This window comes from Marmota flaviventris, chromosome 2 (genome assembly GCF_047511675.1).
Source record: "Marmota flaviventris isolate mMarFla1 chromosome 2, mMarFla1.hap1, whole genome shotgun sequence".
Classification (NCBI taxonomy): Eukaryota; Metazoa; Chordata; class Mammalia; order Rodentia; family Sciuridae; genus Marmota; species Marmota flaviventris.
Genome location: NC_092499.1, coordinates 36406361 through 36432786, shown reverse-complemented (window position 1 = coordinate 36432786; position 26426 = coordinate 36406361). Strand labels below are relative to the sequence as shown.

The 26426-nt window shown below is 39.9% G+C and overlaps 1 protein-coding gene across 4 annotated transcripts; it reads left to right on the top strand.

Moving 5' to 3' along the window:
- On the top strand, nucleotides 1-25536 carry Haus4 (HAUS augmin like complex subunit 4). 4 transcript variants are annotated; one of them, XM_071607755.1, is made up of 10 exons: nucleotides 1-325; nucleotides 1922-1998; nucleotides 4712-4854; nucleotides 4943-5074; nucleotides 5493-5627; nucleotides 7580-7676; nucleotides 8360-8505; nucleotides 8643-8773; nucleotides 9131-9199; nucleotides 24602-25536. In XM_071607755.1, exons 2-10 carry the CDS (start codon nucleotides 1944-1946, stop codon nucleotides 24612-24614), a joined length of 921 nt encoding a protein of 306 aa, XP_071463856.1. In that variant the 5' UTR covers nucleotides 1-325; nucleotides 1922-1943; the 3' UTR covers nucleotides 24615-25536. The 4 variants fall into 4 exon arrangements, with proteins under 4 accessions (XP_071463856.1, XP_071463855.1, XP_071463854.1 ...); XM_071607753.1 differs by lacking the exon at nucleotides 24602-25536 and adding an exon at nucleotides 9343-9821 and having other exon boundaries at nucleotides 2-144; XM_027920080.2 differs by lacking the exon at nucleotides 24602-25536 and adding an exon at nucleotides 9343-9821 and having other exon boundaries at nucleotides 3-325.
- Nucleotides 25537-26426: the final 890 nt, after the last annotated feature.

Sequence of the window (26426 nt, the reverse complement as noted above, 5' to 3'; positions counted from 1 at the left end):
CCGGACCTAGCTTCCCCCCGGTTCTGCGCGGGGCCCGAGTGAGAAGTTCCGGAGCCCCGCTGGCTGGGTGTCGACGCGGTCCGCCAGCCCGCCCAGCCCCCCTCGGCACTGCCTCGGGAGCTACAGCTTCCCCAGAGTGTGCAGGTTTGCTTTCGAGGGGTGGCGGGCTGCGCTGCGGGAGAGGAGCGCTCAGAGGGTCAATCCGGCCAGCCCTCGGTCTCCTGCCGCGGAGGCCGCCCTCGCCCTTGGGAATCCTTGGTCGTCCAGACAGAAGGAGAGTCGGCGCCGGGGAGCCCGTACTGCATTTTGATTCATCTTGGGCCTTGTAAGGGTCACATCTTGTGAAAATACCTGTAAAATCAATTTAACGTTCAGTGCAGCGTGTAAAGACAGCTCTAAGAATTTAAAAGACGCCTGAGTCAGAACATTTAAATGCTTGGGTCCCAGTAGCAGCGTTTTAACACGTCTAAGTGCAGAGGGTGGAGAATCGAGCCTGATTGCCGCCACCGTTCACGCCCTGTAACATTTTTAAAGGGTAAAGAAAAATACCCATAAAAAAACCTCTAGGGAGGGAACAGCTGACTTGTTGAAATTTGGATTGGTCCTCATTTCCATGTGCGAAATTTGCCTGCAAAACTTTTTATTTGCTGGCTTAGATTAACAATAAACCGAATTGTTAAAAATACTGAGCTTAACTAAATAGTGGTTTTTGTTGACAAGTCGATGGTGTTATTAATTCTTAAAAGTCTCATCCAAGGCACGAGTCGTTATCACAGTTTTGCAGGTGGAAAAAAAGTTTGGCATAAAAAAAGCATTTCCCTTAAATTCACACAGAAGCAACAGTGGAGCTGTAGATTAAGTACTAGCATTCTAGAAGCCTTCTTAGCTGCGGCCCCCAGTAGACCACGTTACAAAACAAATGAGTAGTTACTTTGATGTTACTCATAAAAGGAGCGAGTAAACCAAATGTTCTGTGAACATGAAGTGTTAAATCATAATGACCTTCAATGTCTGTTTTGCTTTGGGAGACTCAGCTGCCCTTTGGAGTTTGATACCTCACCAAGAGTAGAAGGTGGAGCAAAAACATAACATGGAAAATAATGTCAAGGGAAGAATTTTGTCTTCCGAGTCCAAACAGTGCTCATCTTTACTGCCCCTCTAAGGTCATTCTTTTCAGTGTGTTCCATTATTCTGGCAAAACAGCGGGAGCTCAGGACCCAGTCTTGCTGCATTAACTATACCTTTGCCTCACTCTGTCTGCACTGACCTGTCAGTCTTCCTGTCATGCTCTTTCCTCCAGGTGCTCTTTACTAATGCTGTTATGTGAAAACCAGTTGTTGTGCAACTGTGGAATGATCTGTCATTCCTGAAGGATGATTCTAGAATTTAATGATCAAAAACTACCAACAGTTCTTCAATGAATGGACACATACACACACACACACACACACACACATATACAATTATTGTGGAATTTGGTAGCTGAGTTATTTGGGGGGAAAAAAAAAACCAGACTTTTGATTATTTTCTCCTCTTTCCCCAGTTCACTCATAACTGGAAAGCAGTAGCTCTTTTTTAACTTCAACATAATAATGGTGCTGGTGTGGGATCCTCCTGATTAGACCTTGGTGAATTGGAAAGTTTCTTTTTTAGAAACAAGCTCCTCATTTTTAGAAAGCTTGGAACAAGTGGAGACATTTATGTGCTTGGAATGCCAAACATTTTGGCACTTGTAAGTCTGTCCATGAAACTGTGTAAGAGCTTGGAACCCTGGATTTGTGATATAGCCCCTCTCTGTAAGTAGCATCCCTGAGGTTCCTTTCCAGCTTGTGGATAAAAGAAACTCAATGCCAAGGTAGTTTAATCTGGAGCAGCCAGCTATTTATTCATCTTTTGTTTTCTTTCATTTGGTTCCACACAGATAAAAATCCCAAGAAAATTAAATGGCATCTGGAGATTTCTGTTCCCCTGGACAAGGGATGGAAATACTTCAACAAGGTAAGGGTAGATATTTGCAAAAGGTTTGCTGACTTACCCAGAGAGGTTTTATTCAGGTTCTTGCCTTCTTTAATAAAGAGGATTTTTTTTTTTTTTTTTTTTTTTTTGGTATCAGGGATTGAACCCAGGGGAGCTTAACCACTGAGCAACATCCCCAGCCCTTTTTAATATTTTATTTAGAGACGAGGTCTTGCTGAGTTGCTAAATACCTTGCTAATCTGCTGAGGCTGGCTTTGAACTGGAGATCCTCCTGCCTCAGCCTCCTTAGTTGCTGGGATTACAGGCGAGCACCACTTTGCTGGCTAATAAAAAGGATTTGTAATGTCTTATCAATTTGTTTTCTATTACAAAAGTCTAAGCTTCTGGGAAAACTAGGATACATGGGAATTCTTGAACAGTCTCTTAATGGAAACAGATTACCCTAACTCCTGTTAAGTGTTGGTGTACTATCTGCTTGTGCAGTAGCAAGCATATTTTAAAGATAAGGGTGGCTAGCTAATTCTTTGAAGGCTTCCTTCTTACCTGTATCTTGAATTTTCTTATATCTTTTTTTTTTTTTTTGAATTGGGGATTAAACCCAGGGACACTTAACCACTGAGCCACATCCTTAGCCCTTTTTTATATTTTATTTAGAGACAGGGTCTCATTGAGTTGCTTAGGGCCTAGCTAAATTGCTGAGGCTGGCTTTTGAACTCATGATCCTCCTGCCTCAGCTTCCCGAGCCACTGGGATTACAGGCGTGTGCCACCACTCCCAACGAATTTTTTTCTTAATATATATTTTTTTTAGGTTGGCACAATGTCTTTATTTTATATTTATGTGGTGCTGAGGATTGAACCCAGTGCCTCATGCATGCTAGGTTAACACTCTACCACAGAGTCACAACCCCAGACTCACTCCCAACGAATTTTCTCACATCTTATTCTTCAAAATCTCAGCTCCTGCTGGGGCATTGACACATACCTGTAATCCCAGTGACTCAGGAAGCTGAAGCAGGAGGATTGCAAGTTCAAAGCCAGCCTCAGCAATTCAGTGAGGCCCTGAGAAAATTGATGAGATACTGCCTTAAATAAAAAATAAAAAGGGATGGGGATATAGCTCAGTAGTAAAGCACCCCTGGGTTCAATCTCTAGTGTCCCCATCACACACAGAAAGTCTCAGCTCCTTCTGTATCTTGAGTTCTTTCCATATCTTGAATCTTGTATTTCTTAAATTCTCCAAGAACTTGAATTTCCTATATTTTTACTATTTCCATATTGAATCCTTCAATATTTTAGAGGAGGAAGGGATGGGGGAAGAGGGAGAGAGGGGGAGAGGAAGAAGGGAAAGAGATACTAAGATTCAAACTTATTATTCTCTAAAAGAACCTTAGGTATGATGGTCCAAAGAATGAAAGTGTTTGGTAAGTAGATGTAGAAGATTCCAGCAGAGAGCACCCAGAAAAGAGATGGAAAAAAAGCTCTGACTATATGGAATAACTAGAGAATCCTAATTTCCTTCACTTTTTCTCATGCTTATGCTCTTCTGTGTCTACATGCATTATTACTCAGTTCTACTTAAAATAATTAGAATTTGTTAATTTTTTTACATACTATAAAGGTATATCTTTTCTTAGGCTTGCTTATATGACTAGAAATCACAGTCAAGTTGGAATTTTAGAATGTATGTTTTTCTCTTTTGTTCAAGAACTCTAGTAATTCTGAATGAATTTGGGGTACTGGGTGATCTCTATTAAAATGTATTGTGTTTTTTAAGGTTTTTTTGTTATTTTTTGTGGTGCTAAGGATTGAACCCAGTGCCTCACATATGCTGGACACATGTTCTGCCACTGAGCTACATCCCAGCCCCTAAAATGTCTTTTACTGTTATTATTATTTTTGTGGTGCTGGGGATTGAACCCAGGGCCTTGTGCATGCAAGGCAAGCACTCTACCAAGTGAATTATATCCCCAGCCCAACCTTCTTTTTTTTATGAGACAGGGTTTCACCAAGTTGCTGAGGCTGGCCTAGAACTTGTGATCCTCCTGCCTTAGCCTCCTGAGCTGCTGGTATTACAGGCTTGTGCCACCATGCCACACTTGTTGATTCTTTTTGTCCCATCTTTACCAAATGCATTTTCATTTTCTTCCCTCTCTTCCTGCCTTTCTTTTTGTGTGTTTGGGATCTGGGGATCAAAAGGGCCTCATGCATACTAAGCATGTACTCTACCACTGAGCTATATCCCTAGCCTGCGCATTTCCATTATCTAAGTCCTTAACTTTATTGGGTACTCATTTCCCTTTGAAATGAGTTTTATCCACAGGCATAGTGGCGTATGCCTGTGATCCCAGTGACTCAGGAACCTGAAGCAAAAGGATGAGAAGTTCAAGGACAGCCTCAACAACTTAGCAATACGATACCCTGTCTTAAAATAAAAAATAAGGGCTAGGGGTGTAGCTCAGGAGTAAAATGCCCCTGGGTTCATTCCCCAGTACCACAAAAAAAAAAAAAAAAAGAAAGAAAGAAAGAAATGAGTTTCATTTTACATCTTTGGATATAAAATAAATATTACTTTGAGTATTATTTCTAGTTTCTAATTTGTTAGTTTTTCCTTTTAAATCCATGAGATTTAGAAACTTTTCTAACCAAAAACCGAGGTGTTTTGGAAGTATTATGTTCAGTTATATAAACTAAGCATCCTTACCTTTTTGCTTTTTTTGTCCCTGTGCCTTAAGTGTGTAGCAAGCAGTTTCCTCCTTGTAACCTGAGGGAAGAGGACCTGTTACAGAACCCCTACTTCAGTAAGCTGCTGCTGAGTCTCTCACAGCATATGGATGAGAGTGGCTTAAGTCTCCTCCTGGCAAAGGAGCAGGCTCAGGTAAGGGCCCTGAGAGAAGGGATGACTGGAGGAAGGGAAAGTTCTTTCAAGAGAGTGGTTTCTATCTGGGATATTTTTGGTTTTCTAGGCATGGAAGGAAATTCGACTGCATAAGACAACATGGTTGAGGTCTGAGATTTTACAGAGAGTCATTCAAGAACTGCTTGTGGACTACTATGTGAAGACACAAGACACAAATTTAACATCTGAGGACAAAAAGGTGAGGCCAAAGAGATGAGATAAGGTGTGTTACCAACTATAGAAATGACCAGGCCAAATGTGGCTTGCTTTGATGATGTGATCTAGGGCAAAGAAGAGCTTTGAGGAATGGGTTATTAAAAACAAAATGGGTTGTCACTCCTGAGATAGCTCACAGTCTTCCTTGAATGTGTATCCACTTTCTAAAAACACTTCTGTCTCTACCTTAAAAAAGAGAAACAAAAATGGACTGTAGTTATTGGGGAAAAGAGTGTGTTATCAAGGTTTTGAAATGGATTGACAGAAGGCATTTGCAGCTGAAGGGGATGACAGCTGAAGAGAACTCTGAAAGTATGAGAACTGGTTCATGGGGATGGAACAGATGGAGTAAGAGATGTTTTATAGTCACCTCTTTTTGCTTTCTATTCTCTCTTTCTCAGTTTCATGAGACCCTTGAACAGCGGCTCCTTGTGACTGAACTGACACACCTCTTAGGTCCTAGCCAGGAGAAGGAGATACCTCCATTGCTAGGGCTGGAGAAGGCGGACCTTCTGGAGCTCATGCCACCCTCAGAGGTTGGGAGGAAAGAATACTGGGAACAAAGAAGCAAAGTGTTTTATTTTCCCCATATCTTTAAGATTTTTTGTTAAGCTTAATTATTTTTGCCAAAATGATACATATCTATGGTGGGCAAACTCAAAGAATAAGAAAAACATTACATAGAAGCAAATAAAAGATGGAATACTACATCTGAAAACATACTATTATTATAAAAGCTTGATATAAATAATATTATACCTTCTGTGCATACATAGATAGTATAATCTGTTTTGGTGTAATACATTGTGGATTTTTTTTCAAATCAAGAAATAGAATGAGGCTCCCAGAGACTTGGGAGGCTGAGGCAGGAGGATCGCAAGTTCAAAGCCAGCCTCAGTAATTAGTGATCCTCCTTTAGTGAGAACCTGCCTCAAAATAAAAATAATAAAAGGTTGGGGATGTGGCTCAATGGTTGAACACCCCTGAGTTCAATTCCCATCATCAAATAAATAAATAAATAAATAGGATGATACATATCTGCGATAGCACTCTTAGCATAGTGTCTAGGCACATAGTGCTATGTTCTTTTTTTTTTTTTTTAAAGAGAATTTTTTAATATTTATTTTTTAGTTTTTGGCAGACACAACATCTTTGTATGTGGTGCTGAGGATCGAACCTGGGCCGCACGCATGCCAGGCGAGCGCGCTACAGCTTGAGCCACATCCCCAGCCCCGCTATGTTCTTTTTTTAAAAAAAGATTTCTTTTTTTTTAGTTGTAGATGAATATAATACCTTTACCTTTATTTATTTATTTTTATGTGGTGCTGAGGATTGAACCCAGTGCCTCACATATGCCAGGTGAGTGCTCTACCACTGAGCCATAATCCCAACCCTAGTGCTATGTTTGTTTGTTTGTTTTTAGTTATAGACATGCACAATATTTTTATTTTGTTTATTTATTTTTACGTAGTGCTGAGGATCAAACCCAGTGCCTCACATGTGCAAGGCAAGTGCTCTGCTACTGAGCCACAACCCCAGCCCATATGTTCTTTTTTTTGTGGTGCTGGGGGTTGAACCCAGGGCCTTGTGCATGCAAGGCAAGCACTCTACCAACTGAGCTGTATTCCCCAACCCCCATATGTTCTTATACCATTAGTTTAAATCACTGCTAGGACTCCATTATATGGATATACCATAATTTGTTTAACCTTATTGATGGGTATTAAGGTTATTTCCATATTTTTGCTGTTAGAAATTATAGTGAGATGAACATGCTAGTTAATGTGTCTTTGCCTTTGTATATATTTTATTTCCCTAACATTTGTGCTGAAAGTGGTATCACTAGATCAGAACATACATACATACACAGAACACATTGGTACATACTGCCACACTATTCTTCAGAAAGGTGTTTCTAGTATTCCTAGTTCCCATATTTTCACCAACAATGGGAAAAAATATATATATAATATTAGTTTTAGGTGGACACAATATCTTTATTGTATTTTTATGAGGTGCTGAGGATTGAACCCAATGCCTCACGCAAGCCAGGCGAGCGCGTGCCATATCCCTATACCCCCAACATTGGATCTTGACGGTCTTTTTACTTGTTTCTTTTTTTTATGATGCTGGGGATTAAATCTAGGGCCTTGTGTATGTTCGACAAGTTCTCACTGAGCTACAACCCATTCCCTCCTTTTGCTGATTTGATAAACTAAAAATGAGTCTCCCTGATGTTTCTTTAAAATTTTTTTTTTTAATTTTGAGATAGGATCTTGTTAATTTGCATAGGATGAACTTAAATTTGTGATTGTTCTACATCCTAAGTAGCTGGGATTACAGGTGTGCTCCGCCACAACTCACTTCTCTGATGGCTCTTGACATGTTTTCTGTGGTTAATATTAAGGTTGTATCATCACATATTCATTGGTGATATTCCCTAGTTCTAACAGTCTGTTTGCACCACCTTTTGCTTTGGTGGTTATAGGATTTTGTGCAGATGAAAGCTCGTCTCCAGCTGGAAGTGGAGGAACAGCTCAAGAGGAAATGTTTCACTCTACTCTGCTACCATGACCCCAACTCAGGTGAGTGCTGGTCCTCTGTTCTGCTCACAACTGGCCTTCAGGGTTCATGATCTACTGTTTTTTGAGAATAATGTATTTTAAGTATCAGAGATACCTATGTGTTTGTTTCTGGTGGAATAAAAATAAATGTTTTTGTAAGGACTCCTTTGATTTAGCAAGGTGACAAGTGGAAGTGTTCTCCTGCTGCAGGAAGAGATGAGTTCTCTCCTCAGGAGGATCACAAAGGCAAAGGGAGGAGAGGTCAGGCCTATAGGTGTTCTCGTATCTTTCCCCCCGCTCTGTGGCTTAAGAATTCAGGGCCAGTGTAAAACTGTAGTACACACCTGTAACCCAGAGATTTGGGTGTTCGAGGCTGGAGGATTGCAAATTTGGAGCCAGCCGGGGCAACTTAGTGAGACCCTGTCTCAAAATAAAAAATATAAAGGGCTGGGGATGTAGCTCAGTGGTAGAGCGTCCCTGGGTTCAGTCCCTAGTTACACACAAACACACACACACACACACACACACACACACACCAGGAATCCAAAGTAAGAGTGAAGAGAACCTGACTATGAGAACCAGGCATCAGAAGAAAACCCGGGAAGTCGGACTTCAGAGCTAGATGTAGTACAGGGACATCGAATAAAGCCTTACAGAGGGCAGTAGCAATTAGAATTTCACCAGCTCTTTATCTCTTTGCCCAGATGCTGACAGTGAAACCCTGAAGGCAGCAAAGGTGTGGAAACTGGCAGAGGTCCTAGTGGGTGAGAAGCAGCAGTGCCAGGATGCTAAGAACCAGCAGAAGGAGCAGCTGGTACTGTTGGAGAAAAAGAGTGCCACCTACTCTCAGGTGTGTGGAGGCAATGTGACAGTCTCCACTTTCCTTTACTCTGACCCCACAGCACATTTAGGCAAGTCAAGGATTTGATTTGCCCTCCTTTCTACTCTCTGTTCTTACACCTCTTCTGCTTACTCTTGGGGGATCAGGTACTTCTCCGCTGCCTCGCTTTGCTGCAGAGGCTTCTTCAAGAGCACCGACTGAAGACTCAGTCTGAGCTAGACCGCATCAATGCCCAGTACCTGGAAATCAAGTGCAGTGCCATGATCCTTAAGCTGAGGTAAGCTGTGAGTCTTGTGGATCTAAGGGATACTGTCTTATACCCCGCTCCTCCATCTCTCATCCTTATCTCTTTTTTTTATCATGCCTAACATTTTGTGGATATCCAATCAATGCTGCACAGCAGCATTAGCCTTTGGAGTACCCAAAAGCTTTTTAATATTCTTGAGTCTTTTATTTTACAGACTTATGAAATAGGTGCATTACTGTAAGATCAGTTGCTCAAGGATTCAGAGTAACCTTGTTTATCCCATCATTGTTTAGCCTGCATCTTGACTGTGGGTAGGCACTGTGTTCATTCTTAACTCTGATCCTGTCAGGGATCTTCCACATGACATTTCTTTCTTTCCTCTGTCAGGATGGAGGAGCTAAAGATTTTGTCTGACACTTACACTGCTGAGAAAGTGGAAGTTCATCGTCTCATTAGGTGAGAACTCCCAGGAATCTGTATAGTTGTCCACAGCTTGTTCCCACTCCCTCCTGACTTGTTCATTTTAGCATGTTCCTTTTCTTGTCTACTTTCTGAGGACAAGCATCCTTATATTGAACCTTCTTTTCCTGGGCTCTTAGGGACCGTTTAGAGGGAGCCATTTGCCTACAAGAGCAGGACATGGAGAAATCTCGACAGGTTCTGAATACCTATGAGGTCCTTGGGGAGGAGTTTGACAGGCTGGTAAAAGAGTACACCCAGCTCAAGCAGGCAACTGAGAACAAGCGCTGGGCCCTCCAGGAATTCAACAAGGCCTACCACTGAGTGTCTGCAGAGCCAGGAAGCATGATTTACGCACACCACTGCTGCCTCCTATTTCTGCTGAAGGGACCACCTCCACCTGGGGCTTCCTTCACTATAAGGGGGTAGGGGGCACTTGCTGAAAACACTGCAGTCCTTTAGGTACCCTCCTGATTTATTTCCCTTGTTTACAATGACTGGGTCTTTTTTGGAAAATGTAGCAAGCAGATTTATATAATTTTATGCATAGCTGTTTGTCAGTGTCAGTCCTGTGTTGTGTTTGATTATTTCATGAATAAAATGATGATGTTATATCTTAGGATTTTAGTCATTTTCCCTGAGTAAAGATGGAAAAAGAACATCAAAGTCTGTGTGGAGGGCTGGGGATATGGCTCAGTTGGTAGAGTGCTTGCCTAACATGCACAAGGCCCAGGGTTCAAACACCAGTACCACAAATAAAAAAATAAATTCATAATTATCATAAATAATCAAGAAACCAATTAAAAAAAAAAGACTGTGTGGATAAGGAGGAAGAACTGAGGAAATCCAAATAGAGCCAGATCTATAATGCTTATACAAATAGGAGGTAGAAGTGCCAGCCTGCCCTCATTGAGTCTTAGAGGCTTCATTCTGGATAAGCAGAAGTGGATTAAATCTGGGCTTGCTCTTGATGAACAATAATCTTCAGAGGAGTGCTAGGTGCTGAGATAGATAGGAAACAATTCTGTCACTGTGGCTAACGGTAGGGAAGTTACTATAAAGCAGTCAGGCATTCAACTCAGTTATAGAAGGACACAAGCCACTTGTGCTCCTGGTTCTTTCTGGTTGTGGTTTGAGGGCCATATGTCTCTCCAAAAGCAGGGGTGGGAAGAGATTACCCTGAGGAACCAAGTTCTACCTTACAGCAAGGTAGATGGGTTTGACTGGCATTGAAATTAGGGAATGGGAACAAAAGCAAAAGGCCTCTAACCTTCTGAATTAAAGAACCTACTTAGCTTCCCCACCAATTTTTGGGGAGACTGGTTCAGGCATTCTTCTATTGAGGTGAAATGATGGTCTGCCTTGGCGTGGGAAAAATTAAGGTCTTGAAGTCAACTTACATATTTCTATAAATGGTGTTTACCACTATTTTTTTTATACACAAATTTTGATCCCCACAAAAAATGAACAAATAGATAATGAAAAAAACTTAGAGTCAATATTGCTTAATTTTATAATGTCCCCCCCAACTTTTTTTGGGGGGAAGTTTTTGAACCTATAGAAAAGTTGAAAGAATAGAAGGATGAGTACCAGTGAACTTTTTCTTTTTGGTACTGAGAATTGAACTCAGGGAAGCACTACCACTGAGCTACCTCCCCAGCCTTTTTGATTTCTTTTTATGTTGAGACAAAATCTCACTAAGTTGCTAAGGCAGGCCTTGAATTTGCAATCCTCCTACCTCAGCCTCCTGTGTCACTGGGATTACAGGTGTGTACTACTGTGTCTGGCTACCAGTGAATTTTTTTTTTATATTTATTTTTTAGTTATAGGTGGACAGAATATCTTTATTTTATATTTATGTGGTGCTGAGGATCGAACCCAGTGCCTCATGCATGCTAGGTGAGTGCTTTACCTCTGAGCCCCAGCCCCAGCCCCTTTTATTATTTTTTTTAATTAAAAAAATTATTTTTTGCAAGAGGATTAAAACCAGTGGTACTTTTATCACCAAGCTACATCCTAACCTTTCTGATTTTGAGACAGGGTCTCATTAACTTGCCCAGGCTGGCCTTGAACTTGTGATCCTTTCATCTCGGCCTTCCAGGTCGCTGGGATTATACTACACCCAACTGACAGTGTACCTCTTTTTTTTTTTTTTTTTTTTGGTACTGGGGATTGAACTCAGGGGCAGTCAACCACTGAGCCACATTCCCAGCCCTATTTTGTATTGTATTTAGAGACAGGGTCTCACTGAGTTGCTTAGTACCTCGCTGTTGCTGAGGCTGGCTTTGAACTCCCGATCCTCCTGTCTCATCCTCCTGAGCCACTGGGATTACAGGCGTGCACCACTGTGCCCAGCAATGTACTCTTAATCTATATTTAGCAATTGCCAGTATTTTGCTTTTCTCCCTCCTTTCCTTCTTATCTCCCTTCTCCCTTTCTCTCTATAAAATTCATTTATCAGGTAGGTGTGATAACACAAACCTATAATCCTAGCTGTTTGGGAGGATGAGGTAGGAGGCTTGTGGTCAGCCTGGGCAATTTAGTAAGATCCTATTTCTTTTTTTTTTTTTTTTTTTGCTAGATCAGACGTATGTGCATTTTATTTTTTTCCCTACATTTTTTATTGTTGCATTATAATTGTACATAATGGTGGGACTTGTTGTTACATATTTGTACATGAATACAACATAATATAATTTAGCCAATATCATTCCCTAGTATTTTCCCTTTCCCTTCCCTACTCCCTAAACCTCGTCACTTTCCTGTATTCTACTGATCTCCCTTAAATTTTCATGAGATTTTTCCCCCAACTTTTCTTTACCTTTTTCCTTTCTAGCTTCCACATATGAGAGAAAACATACAGTCTTTAACCTTTTGAGTTTGGCTTATTTTGTTTAACATAATGTTCTCAAGTTCCATCCATTTTCCTGCAAATGACATAATTTCATTTTTATTTATGGCTGAATAAAATTCCATTTGGTCTGTATACCACATTTTCTTTATCCATTCATCCAGTGATGGACACCTAGGCTGGTTCCACAGTTTAGCTGTTGTGAATTGTGCTGCTATAAATGTGAGTATGCATGTATCACTGTAGTATGATGACTTTATAATTTTTTTTAAATTGACACCTTTATTTTGTTTATTTTTTATGTGGTTCTGAGGATTGGACCCAGTGCCTCACACATGCTAGGCAAACATGCTACCACTGAGCCACAACCCCAGCCTTTAGACATTCTGATTTTATTGGTATGAGATACAACCTTGCAGTAGGATTTCTTTTTTGTGTGTGTATGTGGTGCTGGGGATTGAACCCATGGTCTTGTGCATGCAAGGCAAACACTCTACCGACTGAGCTATATCCCCAGCCCAACTTTATAATTTTTTTAGGATAAATACTGAGGAGTGGTATAGCTGGGTCATATGGTGAGAACCTATTTCAAAATATAAGAAATTTTAAAAATGGCTTGGGGTTGGGCTGGGGATGTGGTTTAGTGGTAGAGTGCTTGCCTGGCATGCATGAGTCCCTTGGTGTGACTCCCCAGTGACACACATATAATGATGATGATAATAAAAATAATTAAAATGAAATAAAATTAAATTTCTAGTAGGTTGGTTGGTACTTTATTGACAGTGAAGATATAGGACATTTACATCATTGCAGAAAGTTCTATTGGACAGCTGGGCATGGTGATGCACATATATAATCCCAGTTACTCAGGAGGAGGAGGCAGGAGGATCACAAGTTCAAGGACAGCCTAAGTAACTTAACAAGACTCTGATTCAAAAACAAAACAAAATAGGGGCTGGGGTAGTGGCTCAGTGGTAGAGTGCTTGCCTGGCATGCTAGCATGTGTGAGATACTGGGTTTGATTCTTAGCACTGCATATAAATAAATGAACAAAATAAAGACCTATCAATGTCACACACACACACACACACACTATACACTCCCAAAAAGAAAAAAGTAGAAAGATTTGGGGATGTGACTCATTGGTAGAATGTCCTTGAGTTCAATCCCCAGTACTGTGAAAAAAATATTTTTTGTATGGGACAGAGATATAAGCCTGTATTTCCTAAAAATTAGAGTTAGGTCTTTAGGCTTGATTAGATTTGGATAAAAGATCTTTGCAAAAAGTACTTAACAGATGCTATTACATACTTCACATCACTGAAGCCACATCAGGCCAAAATATGTCACTATTAATTATGCTGAGTTTGATTGCTTGGTTAGGTGGTAATTGCCAGATTACTACTAATGGGATCTCTTTAATTTATAAAGGTATGTTTTCTCTTGGTTGTAGCATCTAGAAATGAAATTTGAAAATCTCAAAATAGATCTTCCTGGGCTGGGGATGTGGCTCAAGCTGTAGCGCGCTCACCTGGCATGCGTGCGGCCCAGGTTTGATCCTCAGCACCACATACAAACAAAGATGTTGTGTCCGCCGAAAACTAAAAAAATAAATATTAAAATTCAAAATAGATCTTCCTGATATTTATTATGACATTCATTTAATTAGGTGCTTGTCCTGAAGCAAACTAGGTTTTGGCATTTGGAATAATAATAATGACAATAACAACAACAATAAAGAAATGGGCCTTGTCTTCAATTTTATAACCTATAGACAATAGCAGACACACAAAAACAGTCCAAGAATATAAAGTAACAGGAAGTAGAGCTAAACGTGTTGTGAACAAAGAGAAGCGAATCGGGAATTATAAGGTAGAACCTTGGTATGAAAAGCAGATTTGGTTCAAGCTTTATAGAAGCAAGTATGGGATGGAATTTTGGAAAAAGCAACAAAGACAAAGAGGAAGGAGTGGTGTGTGAAAAGGCACAGAATTAGGAATTGGTAAATCATGTACCAAAGAAAGACCTTCCTTCCTTCCTTCCTTCCTTCCACTGGGGATTGAACCCAGGGATACTTTACCACTGAGTTATATCACCAGCCCTTTATATTTTTTATTTTGAAACAAGGTCTTGCTAAATTGCCCAGTTTGGCCTTGAACTTGCTGAGGCTGGCCTTGAACCAAGTTGCTGGGATTATAGGCATGCGCCACCCCACCTGTAAAAATTTCATTTAAAGTGTTAATGTGACAGAAATTTAAGTAAGATCTTTTATAGTTTCAATTGAGACATGAGAGCTGGGGTTTAAGCGTGTTTAGATTTCCAACTGGATGAGAAAACAAAATGGTTTACAAGCAGTGATTCCCACTCTATCTCCCTAAAACAGCATGGAGATGGACAGTGAGCTATTTTTAATATATTTTTGTTTTGTTTTGTTTTTGGTACTGGAGATTGAACTCAGGGACACTCTACCACTGAGCCACATCCCCAGTCCTATTTTTTATTTTATTTAGGGACAGGATCTCACCGAGTTGCTTAGTACCTCGCCAGTGCTGAGGCTGGCTTTGAACTTTCAATCCTCCTGTCTCAGCCTCCCAAGCCACTGGGATTACAGGCATGTGCCAACGTGCCCAGCCTATTTTTAATATCTTCAAGAAAATGAAACATTTTTCTGCAACAATTCTGTACCAACTATTATTAACAAATCTTTATCAGCTTAAAAACAAAAACATATGCCTTGTAAGAAAGAAAAAATAGAAGTATATATGATAGAAAAACATTGGACCACACATGCTCACACTCACCACCCCCAGCACACATCCCATTACCCCAGCCCAGCCTACCTCCTCAGAGTAACCAGAGTGATTTGGTATGTATAGTGCCAGATAGTAGTGAATATGATCATCAGAGTATGGTTGCATCATAATTTAACCATTCTCTTCATGATAGATATTTAGATTGTTTCCAGATTTCCAAATTGCAAATATGCTTTGTTGAGTATATATAAATATATATATTTTTAAAAATATATAAATGTGTATACAAACACTTATTACAGGTCCTGCCTCTTTACTCTTTCAAAGTCATACCCTTCACTTGCCTCTTACCACATCTGATAAGTCTTGATCTTTCCCTTGGATGAGAGTGAAGGAAATCACCTACAGAACTTGGAGTAGGATTGCTCTGGATGAGGAAACTCTGGGCTTCTTGGACAAACAAAATCTGCTTGTGTACTCAAGGAAGGCTCATTGTGGAGGTACGCTGAGAAATGACCCTGCCACGATATATTGGGAACTCAGCGCCCCCTAGAGGCCAATCTGGACATCTCCAAAGAAGAGCAGAATTCCTGGGGTCCAGCCATGCTGTGCTGTTCCTCATACAGGAAGGCTTGCTTCTTACCCATTTTGAAGGATTTAGACTAAGTTTGTTCAAGGAACCAATAGGTTTCCTTATACTTTGAAATAGTGGAGGTAAAGGAGTCAACACATAAAGGACTAGATTAGCAATTGTAGAAATAGTTTACCCAAAGGGGGCTGGGGTTGTAGCTCAGTGGCAGAGTGCTTCCATAGCATGTGAGGCCTTGGGTTAGAACCCCAGCACTACATAAAACTAACTAAACATGGGGCTGGGGATGTGGCTCAAGCGGTAGCGTGCTCGCCTGGCGTGCTTGCGGCCCGGGTTTGATCCTGAGCACCACATACAAACAAAGATGTTGTGTCCGCCGAGAACTAGAAAATAAAGATTAAAAAATTCTCTCTCTCTCTCTCTTAAAAAAAATAAAAAAATAAAAAAAAATAAAGGCATTGTGTCCATCTACAACTAAAAATATTTTTTAAAAAAGAAATAGTTTACCCTAAAAGATGGTTTGTATTGAATGGCTAAGGTCCTGCCTAAGTGCTAAAGTCTGGTGTCAGGAAAATGCAGCTGAAGTTTAGAAAGACCTAAATGTACAAAGCCTGGCTGAAGAAAGAACGTGTAACCAAAAGCAAATAAACTACTTAGGGTTTAGAAAAGGGTTACCCAGAGAGTTAGGTCAAGGTTCTCAGGAATTGAACTTGATATGGATTGGGCTCACATGATTGTGAGGGCTGGAAAGTCTGAAATCTGTAGGACAGGCTGGCAGGCTAGAGACAGGCAGAAGTGATGCTGCAATCTTTTTTTTTTTTTTTAATATTTATTTTTCAGTTCTCGGCAAACACAACATCTTTGTTTGTATGTGGTGCTGAGGATCAAACCCGGGCTGCGCACATGCCAGGCGAGCGTGCTACCACTTGAGCCACATCCCCAGCCCCTGATGCTGCAATCTTGAGGCAGAATTTCTTCTTCAGGAACACTCAGTTTGCTCTTAAAAGGCCTTAACTGGCTGGGTGCAGTGGCATATGCTTATAATCCCAGTGACTCTGGAGGCTGAGGCAAAAGGATCACAAATTCGAGGCTACTCTCAGCAACTTAGAGAGGCCCCATCTAAAAAAATAATAAAAAAGATTGGGGGGTGTATCTCACTAGTAAAGTACCCCTGGATTCAATTGCTATTACCCCTTGCACCCCCCAAAAGGCCTTAACTGATTGGATGAAACCCACCCACATTATCAAGGGTAATCTCTTTTACTAAAGTCAACTGATTGCAGGTGTTAACTTCATCTATAGTACACCTTCATTGCAACATCTAGATAAATGTTTGATGAAATATTTGTGTTCTGGAACAATCCAGTCTTAGTGTCAGAGGACTGTCTTCAAGGTGCTGTGAAACTGGAGGGACAGATAGATCAAGACAGATCAAGGATAGCAGAGTGCAATTTATCAGGGGGACTTCCTAATTAAATCAGGGTCCCGGGTGGCAACAAGGCCAACTGGATCCCTGCCATTTGGGTGAGAAAAAGGGGTGTATGTATGGGTTAGGACAAAAGCGATTTCATCCCAGCTGGAATGTACCTAGTTTATCTTAAGCTAATATCAGTCAGGCACATTCCTGGAGCCAGGGTCTGATTGTAAAGCTCCATATACCACTCTAATGGCTTTGTCTATTTATAGTTTTCTGGGAAACTATACATGAAAAACAGACTAGAAGCACTTCGGGACAATCATGGCAGTTAAACTTCAAGATGGCAGCAATCATGTCAAGCTGAATCTATACAATCTGGGCACTGTAATAGACTGGCCAAGTCAACATATTAAATTCACTGTCAAATGAGTATTTCAGTTTTTATCTAGCTCTAACTTGTTTGAAATGGACACTGAATGAGGGATCTGAGTTAGGTCACCAGAGAGAATGGTTACACTGGGGACAGGAAAAATCCATGGTTGTAATTCCTCTCCATAAAACAAGGATTTTGAAGCCTGGTGTGATGGCACATGCTAACCCCAGCTACTTGGGAGGCTGAGGCAGGAGGACTTGAAGGTAAAGGTCAGCCTAGTCAACTTAGCAAGGCCCTGTTTCAAATAAAACAAAAAGGGCTGGGAATATAGCTCAATGGTAAAGCATTTACCTAGCAAATGTGAGGCCCTGAGTTTGATTCCCAGTACTGAGGGATGGCTTTGAAACTTTATTAGATATAAGATATTATTTCTAAGCATTCCGCATGTAGTAGGTCATTTAATTATATTAGTAAACTTTTGAAATTAAATAGTATTACTGTCTTCCATTACAATAGGGAAAACTAAGTAAGGTGTAGAAAGATCAGTAAGGTGTAGAAAGACACAAAGATGGTAAATTGAAAAGCTCTGGCATGAACCCAGGAAGTCTGGCCCTAGAATCTGCAGCCCTAAAGACCCTCTGATGCCTTGGATCCAAACATACACCCTCAAAGCAACATCATATGTATGGATTTGGCCTTCCGGGTTTCCTGATGGATGGAAGGGATGGCTCCATACATCAGATGAATACCCCTATACCACTGGAAAGCACCATCCTTCCATGTACATTGACAGTGCAACCTAAATACTGGTCTCTAGTGAAATACCGGGGGACTTGAAGTTACATAGAACCTGCTAACAAATGGAAGCATTGAGCTGGCAAAGTTGGCCAGTCCCTGAACCAGAAGACTTCGCCAGTGTCCTAGACCTACATCCCTAAGAGATGAGCTAGAAAAGCCAATGGCCATCTTTCCCCTCCACTGCCCCAACCTACTCAGGTCCTCATTTTGGGTCCCTGCAAATTGTCCTGACTGCCTCTCTTCCCACCTAATATGCTTATCACTGCCACCTCAACTTTCATGATGACTTTGGTTTTCTTTTCATAAGTATTTTATAATTTTAACTTCATTTTGTCATTTCTCTGATCAAAATACTCAGGTCAGTCAGGCACAATAATGCACACCTGTAATTCCAGCAACTTGGGAAGCTGAAGCAGGAGGATCCCAAGTTTGAAACCAACCTCAGCAATTTAGGTCCTGTCTCAAAATTTTAAAAAGGGCTAGGATGTAGCTCAGTGATAAAATACCTCTGGGTTCAATTCCCAGTACCCAAAACAACAAAAACCCCTTAAAAACCATTCTTCAGATCTCCCCATTACATACCAAACAGTTCACACGGTTTAGCTATGGATTCAAGCCTTCAAGGTGTAGTCCCGTTTTCCAATCTTCCACCCTGCTTGCACACTAAAATCCCTGATGGACCCACCCCACTAGCACACTAAAATCTGTGATGGGCCCATTTACCACTTCATGCTTTCCTGTGCTTGTTTCTAGAGGGAACTCTTCTCATAAAATCCTATCACCTTTCAGACCCATCTCAAATTCTGCTTTGCCATTATCATTCCAGTTAGAAAAGTTCTCACTACTGTTTAAGTCCCCACAAACACTTTGTTACAACTTCTTTAGGGCACTTACCAGGCAAACTTGAATAGCCATCACTATGTTAAGAAGCACATTTGACCTATCTAAAATATTGGAAGTTGGAGGCAGGTGGTTGTAAAGCAGATGTTCTCAATTGTTTTGGTCTCAGGACTGCTTTACTCTCCTAATGATTTTTTAGGACTCTAAAGAGTCCTTTGGAAATCTGTATCTTTTGTTTACTTTTTATGCCGTGTGGGCAGGGGGCGCAAGACAGTGGTGAGCATTTTGGTGAGTAACGCTTGCTTCAGAGTTGAGAAGAGCTTCTCACACCATATCCCTGTCTTCCTCCAGTTCTCAGCACAATTGTTGCTCTTCAGTTATACCACAATCTGAATCAAAAAAGTATTTTTTAATGATTTATCCCTTTATTACAACTAACCCTGATAATGCTTGTTAGTGCCTATCACCAGATCTCCAAAGTGTACTCATCCAGCTCAGTTATCAGACATGTCTACACAAGACCCTATAATGCCTGGAAGTTGACTGCAAAGGAGAGAATCTAGAATAGCCAGGCCTATCAGTCTCACAGTATCACCCCTTACCCTTAACATTCCATATAGCTGTAGAGTTCATCTGTTTGTCCATCTGCTAAAATGAGAAAAGAAAAATTCATGCACTGATTTAAAACAAACCAAAAAAAAAAAAAAAAACTAAAAATAAAATCCTTTTCTTTCTAGCTGAACAAAAATGTGCAGTTAATACTTGGCACTTGAAAATGCAGTAGAGAATGTGGAACCAAGCTGTCTGTATATCTGGTAGCTCTCTGCTTTGTTTTCCTTACCAGTATTCTGCCTAATGTTTGCTTCTGTGATGGTTATATTGCCTAGCAAGCACACCTGTGGTTGTGAAAATAGTATAGCAAAAAAGAAAAATCCCCGGTTATTGATGTACTAGATTTGTGTGTGTCTTTTAAACAGTTCTAGTTTCACCTTACACAGAATAATCAGGAAAAGTGTAAAAACTCAAAAGTGAAATAAAAATTTTATCAGTTAAAAAAAAAGAGAGCTTTTTTTTTTCAGTTGTTGATAGCTCTTTATTTATTTTATTTATATGTGGTACTGAGAATAGAACCCAATGCCTCATACCTGCCGGGCATGTGTGCTACCTCTGAGCCCCAGCCTCCCAAGAGCTTTTGTTTTTATAAGTTTTATCTATAGATATTTCCTACATTAAAAATTAAAGCTAGAATACTTAAAATATTTATTCATTAGCAGGGTGCAGTGGCGCATGCCTATAACCCCAGCAGCTCGGGAGGCTGAGACAGGAGGATCCTGTGTTCAAAGTCAACCTCAGCAACAGTGAAACACTAAGCAACTTGGTGAGACTCTGTCTCTAAATAAAATACAAAATAGGGCTGGTAATTTGGCTTGGTGGTCAGTGCCTGTGAGTTCAATCCCTGGTTAAAAAAAAAAAAAAAAATTTCATTTGTTTTTAAAAGTCCATTGCATGTTGGGGCTGGGGATGTGGCTCAAGTGGTAGCGCGCTCGCCTGACATGCACAGGGTGCTGGATTTGATCCTCAGCACCACATAAAAATAAAATAAAGATGTTTTGTCCACCAAAAACTAAAAAATAAATATTAAAAAATTCTCTGTCTCCCTCTCTCTTAAAAAAAAGTCCATTGCATGCTAACATAAATAACACATTTTAATAAAAATAACAATTTTCCAAAAGAGAGAGAGAAGAGAGTGGAATTGTTTCATATTTTAGCAAATCTCTTTGATATCTGCCTTAATAGAAGCAGCTAGATTCTCATATCTGCTTCTCTTTGTGGAGATATGCAGCTTAGGCAGAAGCAAATAAAGAGAATCTTGCCTCATATATTCACATAGGAGGTATTAATGCATATTTTGGTCCTTGGACCACATTGGCAAATGCTGTCATAAAAGAAAAATAAATTCTCTGAGAATCAGAAGAACCAGATTTCTTATTATGGTCTTATTTCTTATTATGGTCTTCCATTTAATTGAAGCATTAATTTGTTCAAGACACACTTCAGTTTTCTCGTCTACAAAATGAGTATATTTATAATTCCTACTTCACAATTTAATCTTGAGGATTGAGATAATATGTTTAAAGTTCTTGTATGAGTAGAGCTTAATAAATATTAATCTGGCTAGGAGGACTACCATATTATTGCTATGATATGAGAGTAACTGCTGAAGCTTGGACAGCTACAGAAGCCTACAGAGAAGGGCATTGGGTAGACCTTTGAAAGAAGGGATGTAAACTAGAAAGAAACAGCACAATAATGCATGCCTGTAATTCTAGCCACTCACCCACTCATGCAGGAAAATCCCAAGTTCGAAGTCAGTCTGGGCAACTTAGTGAGTAGTGAGATCTTGACTCAAAAGCAAATTTTAAAAAGGACTTGACTAAAAAGAACAACAAAAAAAAGGACTTGGGATGTAGTTCAGTGGTAGAGCGCATTTGCGTAGCATATATGAGGCTCTGGGTTTCATGCCTAGTACTGCCAAAAAGGAGAGCATAAGTGTAATACATACTTTAAAAATGCTGTCTATAATATTTTATCATGCTCAATATTGAAAATTGAGAGAAAAGATGATTTTTTTTCCATAGTTGAGGTAATTCTGCTTGTACAATTTGTAATCTTTGTCATTTAATGGCTTTCTGTGTGTTTGTGTGTGTGCTAGGGAATTGAACTTAGGTGCGTTTACCACTGAGCTACATCCCCAGTCTTTAAAAAAATTTTTTTTTTTTTTGAGACAGGGCCTCATTAAGTTTGGCTCTTTTATTCTATTTTTTACCAACTACAGTAACTGTTTATTTGTTTGTATATTATTTGTTTCACAGTGTTTGAGGTAAAGAGCTAAAAATTTGAGATTTCCCTCTCTCTTTTTGAGATTTCTTTGCTTTTCTTGTCTGATTTTATTGCAGATGAACAGTAAAATTATTTTTATCAAGTAACAAAAGATTCCATTAAAATCATGATTGAATGTTGTAAAAGTGAGAAATTACTTCAGTAAGCACTGACATCTTTATAGGATTCATTTTTTTTTTCTAAGAATAAGGTTTATTTCTCCATTTTTTCAGACTTCTATTATATCTTTCAGCAAAATTTTGTAATTTTGCTTATATAGGTTCCTAACATTTTTTTCAGAAAGTTACAACTAAGTATTTCATCTTGATGTTACTTTTATCATTGTGGATAGGGAAAATCCTAGTAACAATAGCTAACGTATATTGAAAGTTTACCATGTGCAGAGTAGAATCTAAAAACTTCACTATATTAATAATTTCATCTTTATAACAATTTTTTTGAGATAAGAATTACTATTTACATTCCTATTTTATGAATGAGGAAAGTGAAGCCAGAGGCTACATTCACTTGGTTAGTACATGGATGAACAAGGCTTTAAACTCATCCACTCCACAGGCAATACCCCTAGCTAAGATGTTACTGGGATCTTTTCATTTATTTATTTTACATTGCTGGGGTTCAAACCTGGGGCCTTACACATGCTGGGCAAATGCTTTACCACTGAGCTACATTCCCATTCTGGATATTTTTATTAATTATATCTTCTAAGTGTTTCTTGGTATATAAGAAGGCTACAGATTCACATTTGTCTGCATCACCTGACCTCTCTGCATTGTATTATTCTCATCACTTAAAAATTGATTCTCACAGATTTTTCTATACATTCAATCATATCATCTGCAAACAATGATAAATTTACTTCTCCCATTCCAAAATTTATAACTTCTTTTTTCTATTTCCAGTCTCATTGTATTGAACTTTTCAGAATAGTAAGATTATTTAGTTATGAGACTAGACATTCTTATTTCATCTTTACCTGAGTTGTTGAGTTTATATAGATATATGTATATATGAAGAATATTCAAATATTCAGACTATTAAGAATGTTTATAGGACTGGGATTGTGGCTTAGTAGTAGAGCGCTTGCCTGGCATGTGTGAGGCCCTGGGTTTGATCCTTAGCACCACATATAAATAAAGAAATAAAGTAAAAAATCCATTGGCAACTAAAGAATATATTTTTTAAAAGAATGTTTTTAGAAAATAAAACTGACTTAATATGTTTTATTCTTTGGCTATTAAAAAGGATCAATTTTTTTTTTTTTTTTTGGTAGTACTGGTGATTGAAGGACACACTATCATTGAATTACATTCCCAAACCCTTTTTATTTTTTATTTGAAATAGAGTCTCACTAAGTTGCTAAGGCTGGTCTCAAACTCATAATCTTCCTATCTCCTCAGCCTCCGAGTAGCTTGGATTACAGATGTGCACCACCATACTTGCCTTGTTTATTTTTGACCCATTATATAAATTTCTTTACACCTAACCTGTGTTAAGTCCTGGGGTAAATCCTAATTGGTCGTGTTATATAATTATTATGTTAATACATTATTAAATTTTGTATTAATTCTAAATATTTTAGGATTTTTACATTTATATCCATAAGTGAGACTGGCCAATAGCTTTTTTGGGGTGCTATTCTGATAGGTTTTGATATTAGGAATGTTCTGGTTTCATAAATAAATTGGGTAGTTTTCCATCTTTTTCTATGTTCAGAACAGTGCCTGCTTTTTCTATTCATTTTGACAGATAAATACCATATAATAGAGATGACAAGGAAGAAAATGCAAATTGGCACAGATTATTTTGCCTCAGTAACTCTGCCACTTTGTAGCTAGAGGACAGCTTTGATTGTGAAGAAGCAATTTGGAGCAGTAGGAGGGTCAAACCTGCTGTTATTGTGTTGTGGAAGAGTGTGGGGGGCTGGACAGGCACTGAGGTGAGCTAGGTGAACAGAGGTGGGTCTGGTGGAGAGGCAAGTACTGAGAGAGAAGGTGAGCACAACAAAAGATGAAAAGAGGCTTTACAATGGACTGGGGGTATTTACACAAAGACCCAAAAAATGGGGATCAGATAGAACTGGGCGTGAAGGCAAGGAATACTGGCGGGCTTGGTGGGAGAATTATCTGAGAATAAAGTACTCCTTCCCTTCCAAAAAATCTGTAATGCTGTCTGGCCTGTTGGTCACTGGCTCCTACTGGAAAAAGTAACCAAAGCATTTGCCCTCTGTGTGAATCTTCATCCCCGCAGAGGCCTACATTTTACAACAGTAATTCACATGCTTCAGAGTTCAGTGTGGAGGGCAGAGCAGACGGAAGCAGAGCATAAGACCAATGTCACCAACTTTGACTTAAAGCCTAGTACATGCAGCCAAGTCCTATAAGAGATTCTGTTTCTTTTTCGGTCTTTCTCTTCTTGCTTCTCTACAGCTCAGATAGGCAAATCCACACTTACATACTTTTTTTTTTTAATAGCTTACGAAAGCTCTGTGACAAAGAATGGGAGTAATGTGGTTTGGAATTACTGTGAACTGTTCAGCATGATGCTTGCCACATGGCTGAGGCCATTTTGAATGAAAAAACAAAGACAACACAGACAAATGAAATTCAGCCCATGTAAACTTACTTTGTCAGTTAAACTTTTTTTTTTTTTTTTTTTTTTGTAGATGGGCAGAATGCCTTTATTTTGTTTATTTTTTTTGTGATGCTGAGGATTGAACCCAATGGCTCACACATGCTTTAGGCAAGCACTCTGCCACTGAGCTACAGCCCCAGCCTGGCTCTTTCTTTTTTTAAGACAAATCCTTTTGAAAATTATTTTAACTGGTAGAAAAACTGACATAACTGTTTCATAGATTTCCTTCTTTTCCTCTCACAGGAATGGGTACTAACAACCAACAGAGCCACCAGTTTGACATCAGAAGTGAGCTGCCAGAAGCACAGATGGTCCACAACCCAGATAATTAGCATCTGAAGAAGAAACAACATGTAATAAGTCTTCTATGAAAGTAGAATTGGGTTGGGCAAAACTCTGGCAAACATGCAGCAAGCCTCCTCATCAACTCCTTTTGACTTGTTAACATGTCCACAGAGCACTCATCCACTTCCTGTGGGCAACTACCTACTGGAAAGACCTTCAGGAAAGAATTCCAAATATATTCTGTAGACACTCCACCCTAAAGGAGAGGACCATAACTCCCCTTTCCTTAGATATGGGACATACATAGTAACTTCCTTCCAAAGACTACAGTATGGAAAGTTGGGGTTAGGCAAGTGGGAAGGAGAGAATCACTTTGCAGTGGAGAAAGCTGACAAACTCTACTTCTGCCAGGTGATAAAAGTTAACATCAACAGTAATTGTCAGAGTCTGGCTGGGCACAAATAACCGAGCCACTCAAGCAGGAACAAACTTTATTTCCGAACTCCCCAAAACGCCACCCAGGAGGCCCTTCCAGGAACACCACACACCAACCAGAACTCCCTCCACGGGAACTTCACCAACCAAGGTGAACTCCCCAGGAATCCCTGCGAGAACTCCAAAGTAGCAGGCAGTAGGGGGAGCCCAAGGCAGACAGCAGGGGTCTATATATAATTGAATACACAGCTTAACATAACCATCAATATCTCAATGGCTCGCTGGCTTCACCTCTCAACCACTCCCTTCTGGCAAGATGCCATGCATCATCCGGACTGGGCTGTGGCCCTCAACAAGTCATAAATCATGGTGATTACTATCCAAGTACTTTGATATGATGTAATGAAAATGGCACTTTACCTCTCTGATCTTCCTTCCTAAAAACAGACAACCCCAGTCTAATCATGAGAAAAACATAAAATAAACTACGAAAGAGGGGCATCTTACAATATACCTCACCAGTACACATCAAAACTATCATCAAAAAAAAGGGACAGCTGAGAAATTGTCAAAGCCAATAGAAGCCTAAGGAGACATGACAACTAAATGTAACATAGTATCCTTCATGGAATCCTGGAGCAGAAAAAGATATGGTAACAACAATATAATAATAATTTTAAAATGGGACAAAAGCACCTCCAACCCCTTTGTAGTACATTTAGTTATTTGGTTTTCTAACTTTCATCCTCTTGGGGCACTTACATAGATATCCTCAAAGCATATCCTTTCCACACCCTTTCTGTGTTTCACAGGGCTCTGTTCCCGCCCCCCCCCCCCCTCCGGGGCCACGATGATCATCCACTCTTATGGCTTCAAACTGCTTTTCCTCTGGAGACTTCCAAATCTTGTCTGATTCAGATCACTGTTCATGCAACTCTGTATTACACAGCGCCCCCTAGACGTTCAATTCAGCATATCCAAACCCAAACCCTGATTCTCCCTAAAACAGTACTCTGGTTTCTTGCCTGTGTTACTGTGCAGAAACCTGGGCATCCCCCTGACTTCTTTCTCTGGGCTCCCCGCTAGCCAGCCCCTGAATTCTATCAGCAATTCCTGTGTAGGGACTCCTGTACGTATTCTCCTCTGCAACCCCCACTACGGGCCCTCAACACCTGTGGGGCTCCCTGCCTTCAGGTGCTCCATTATCCTCTCTAGGTCTTTCCTAGCTTCATTCTTTTCCTCCTTTTCTGTGTCTCTAGCAGCTATTCACATGGAAAAAAACCCGAGTCCCCTCCAGGTAGTTCCACAAATCTTGTGCACTGTAATCCTTTGCCATGGATTCCCTTTC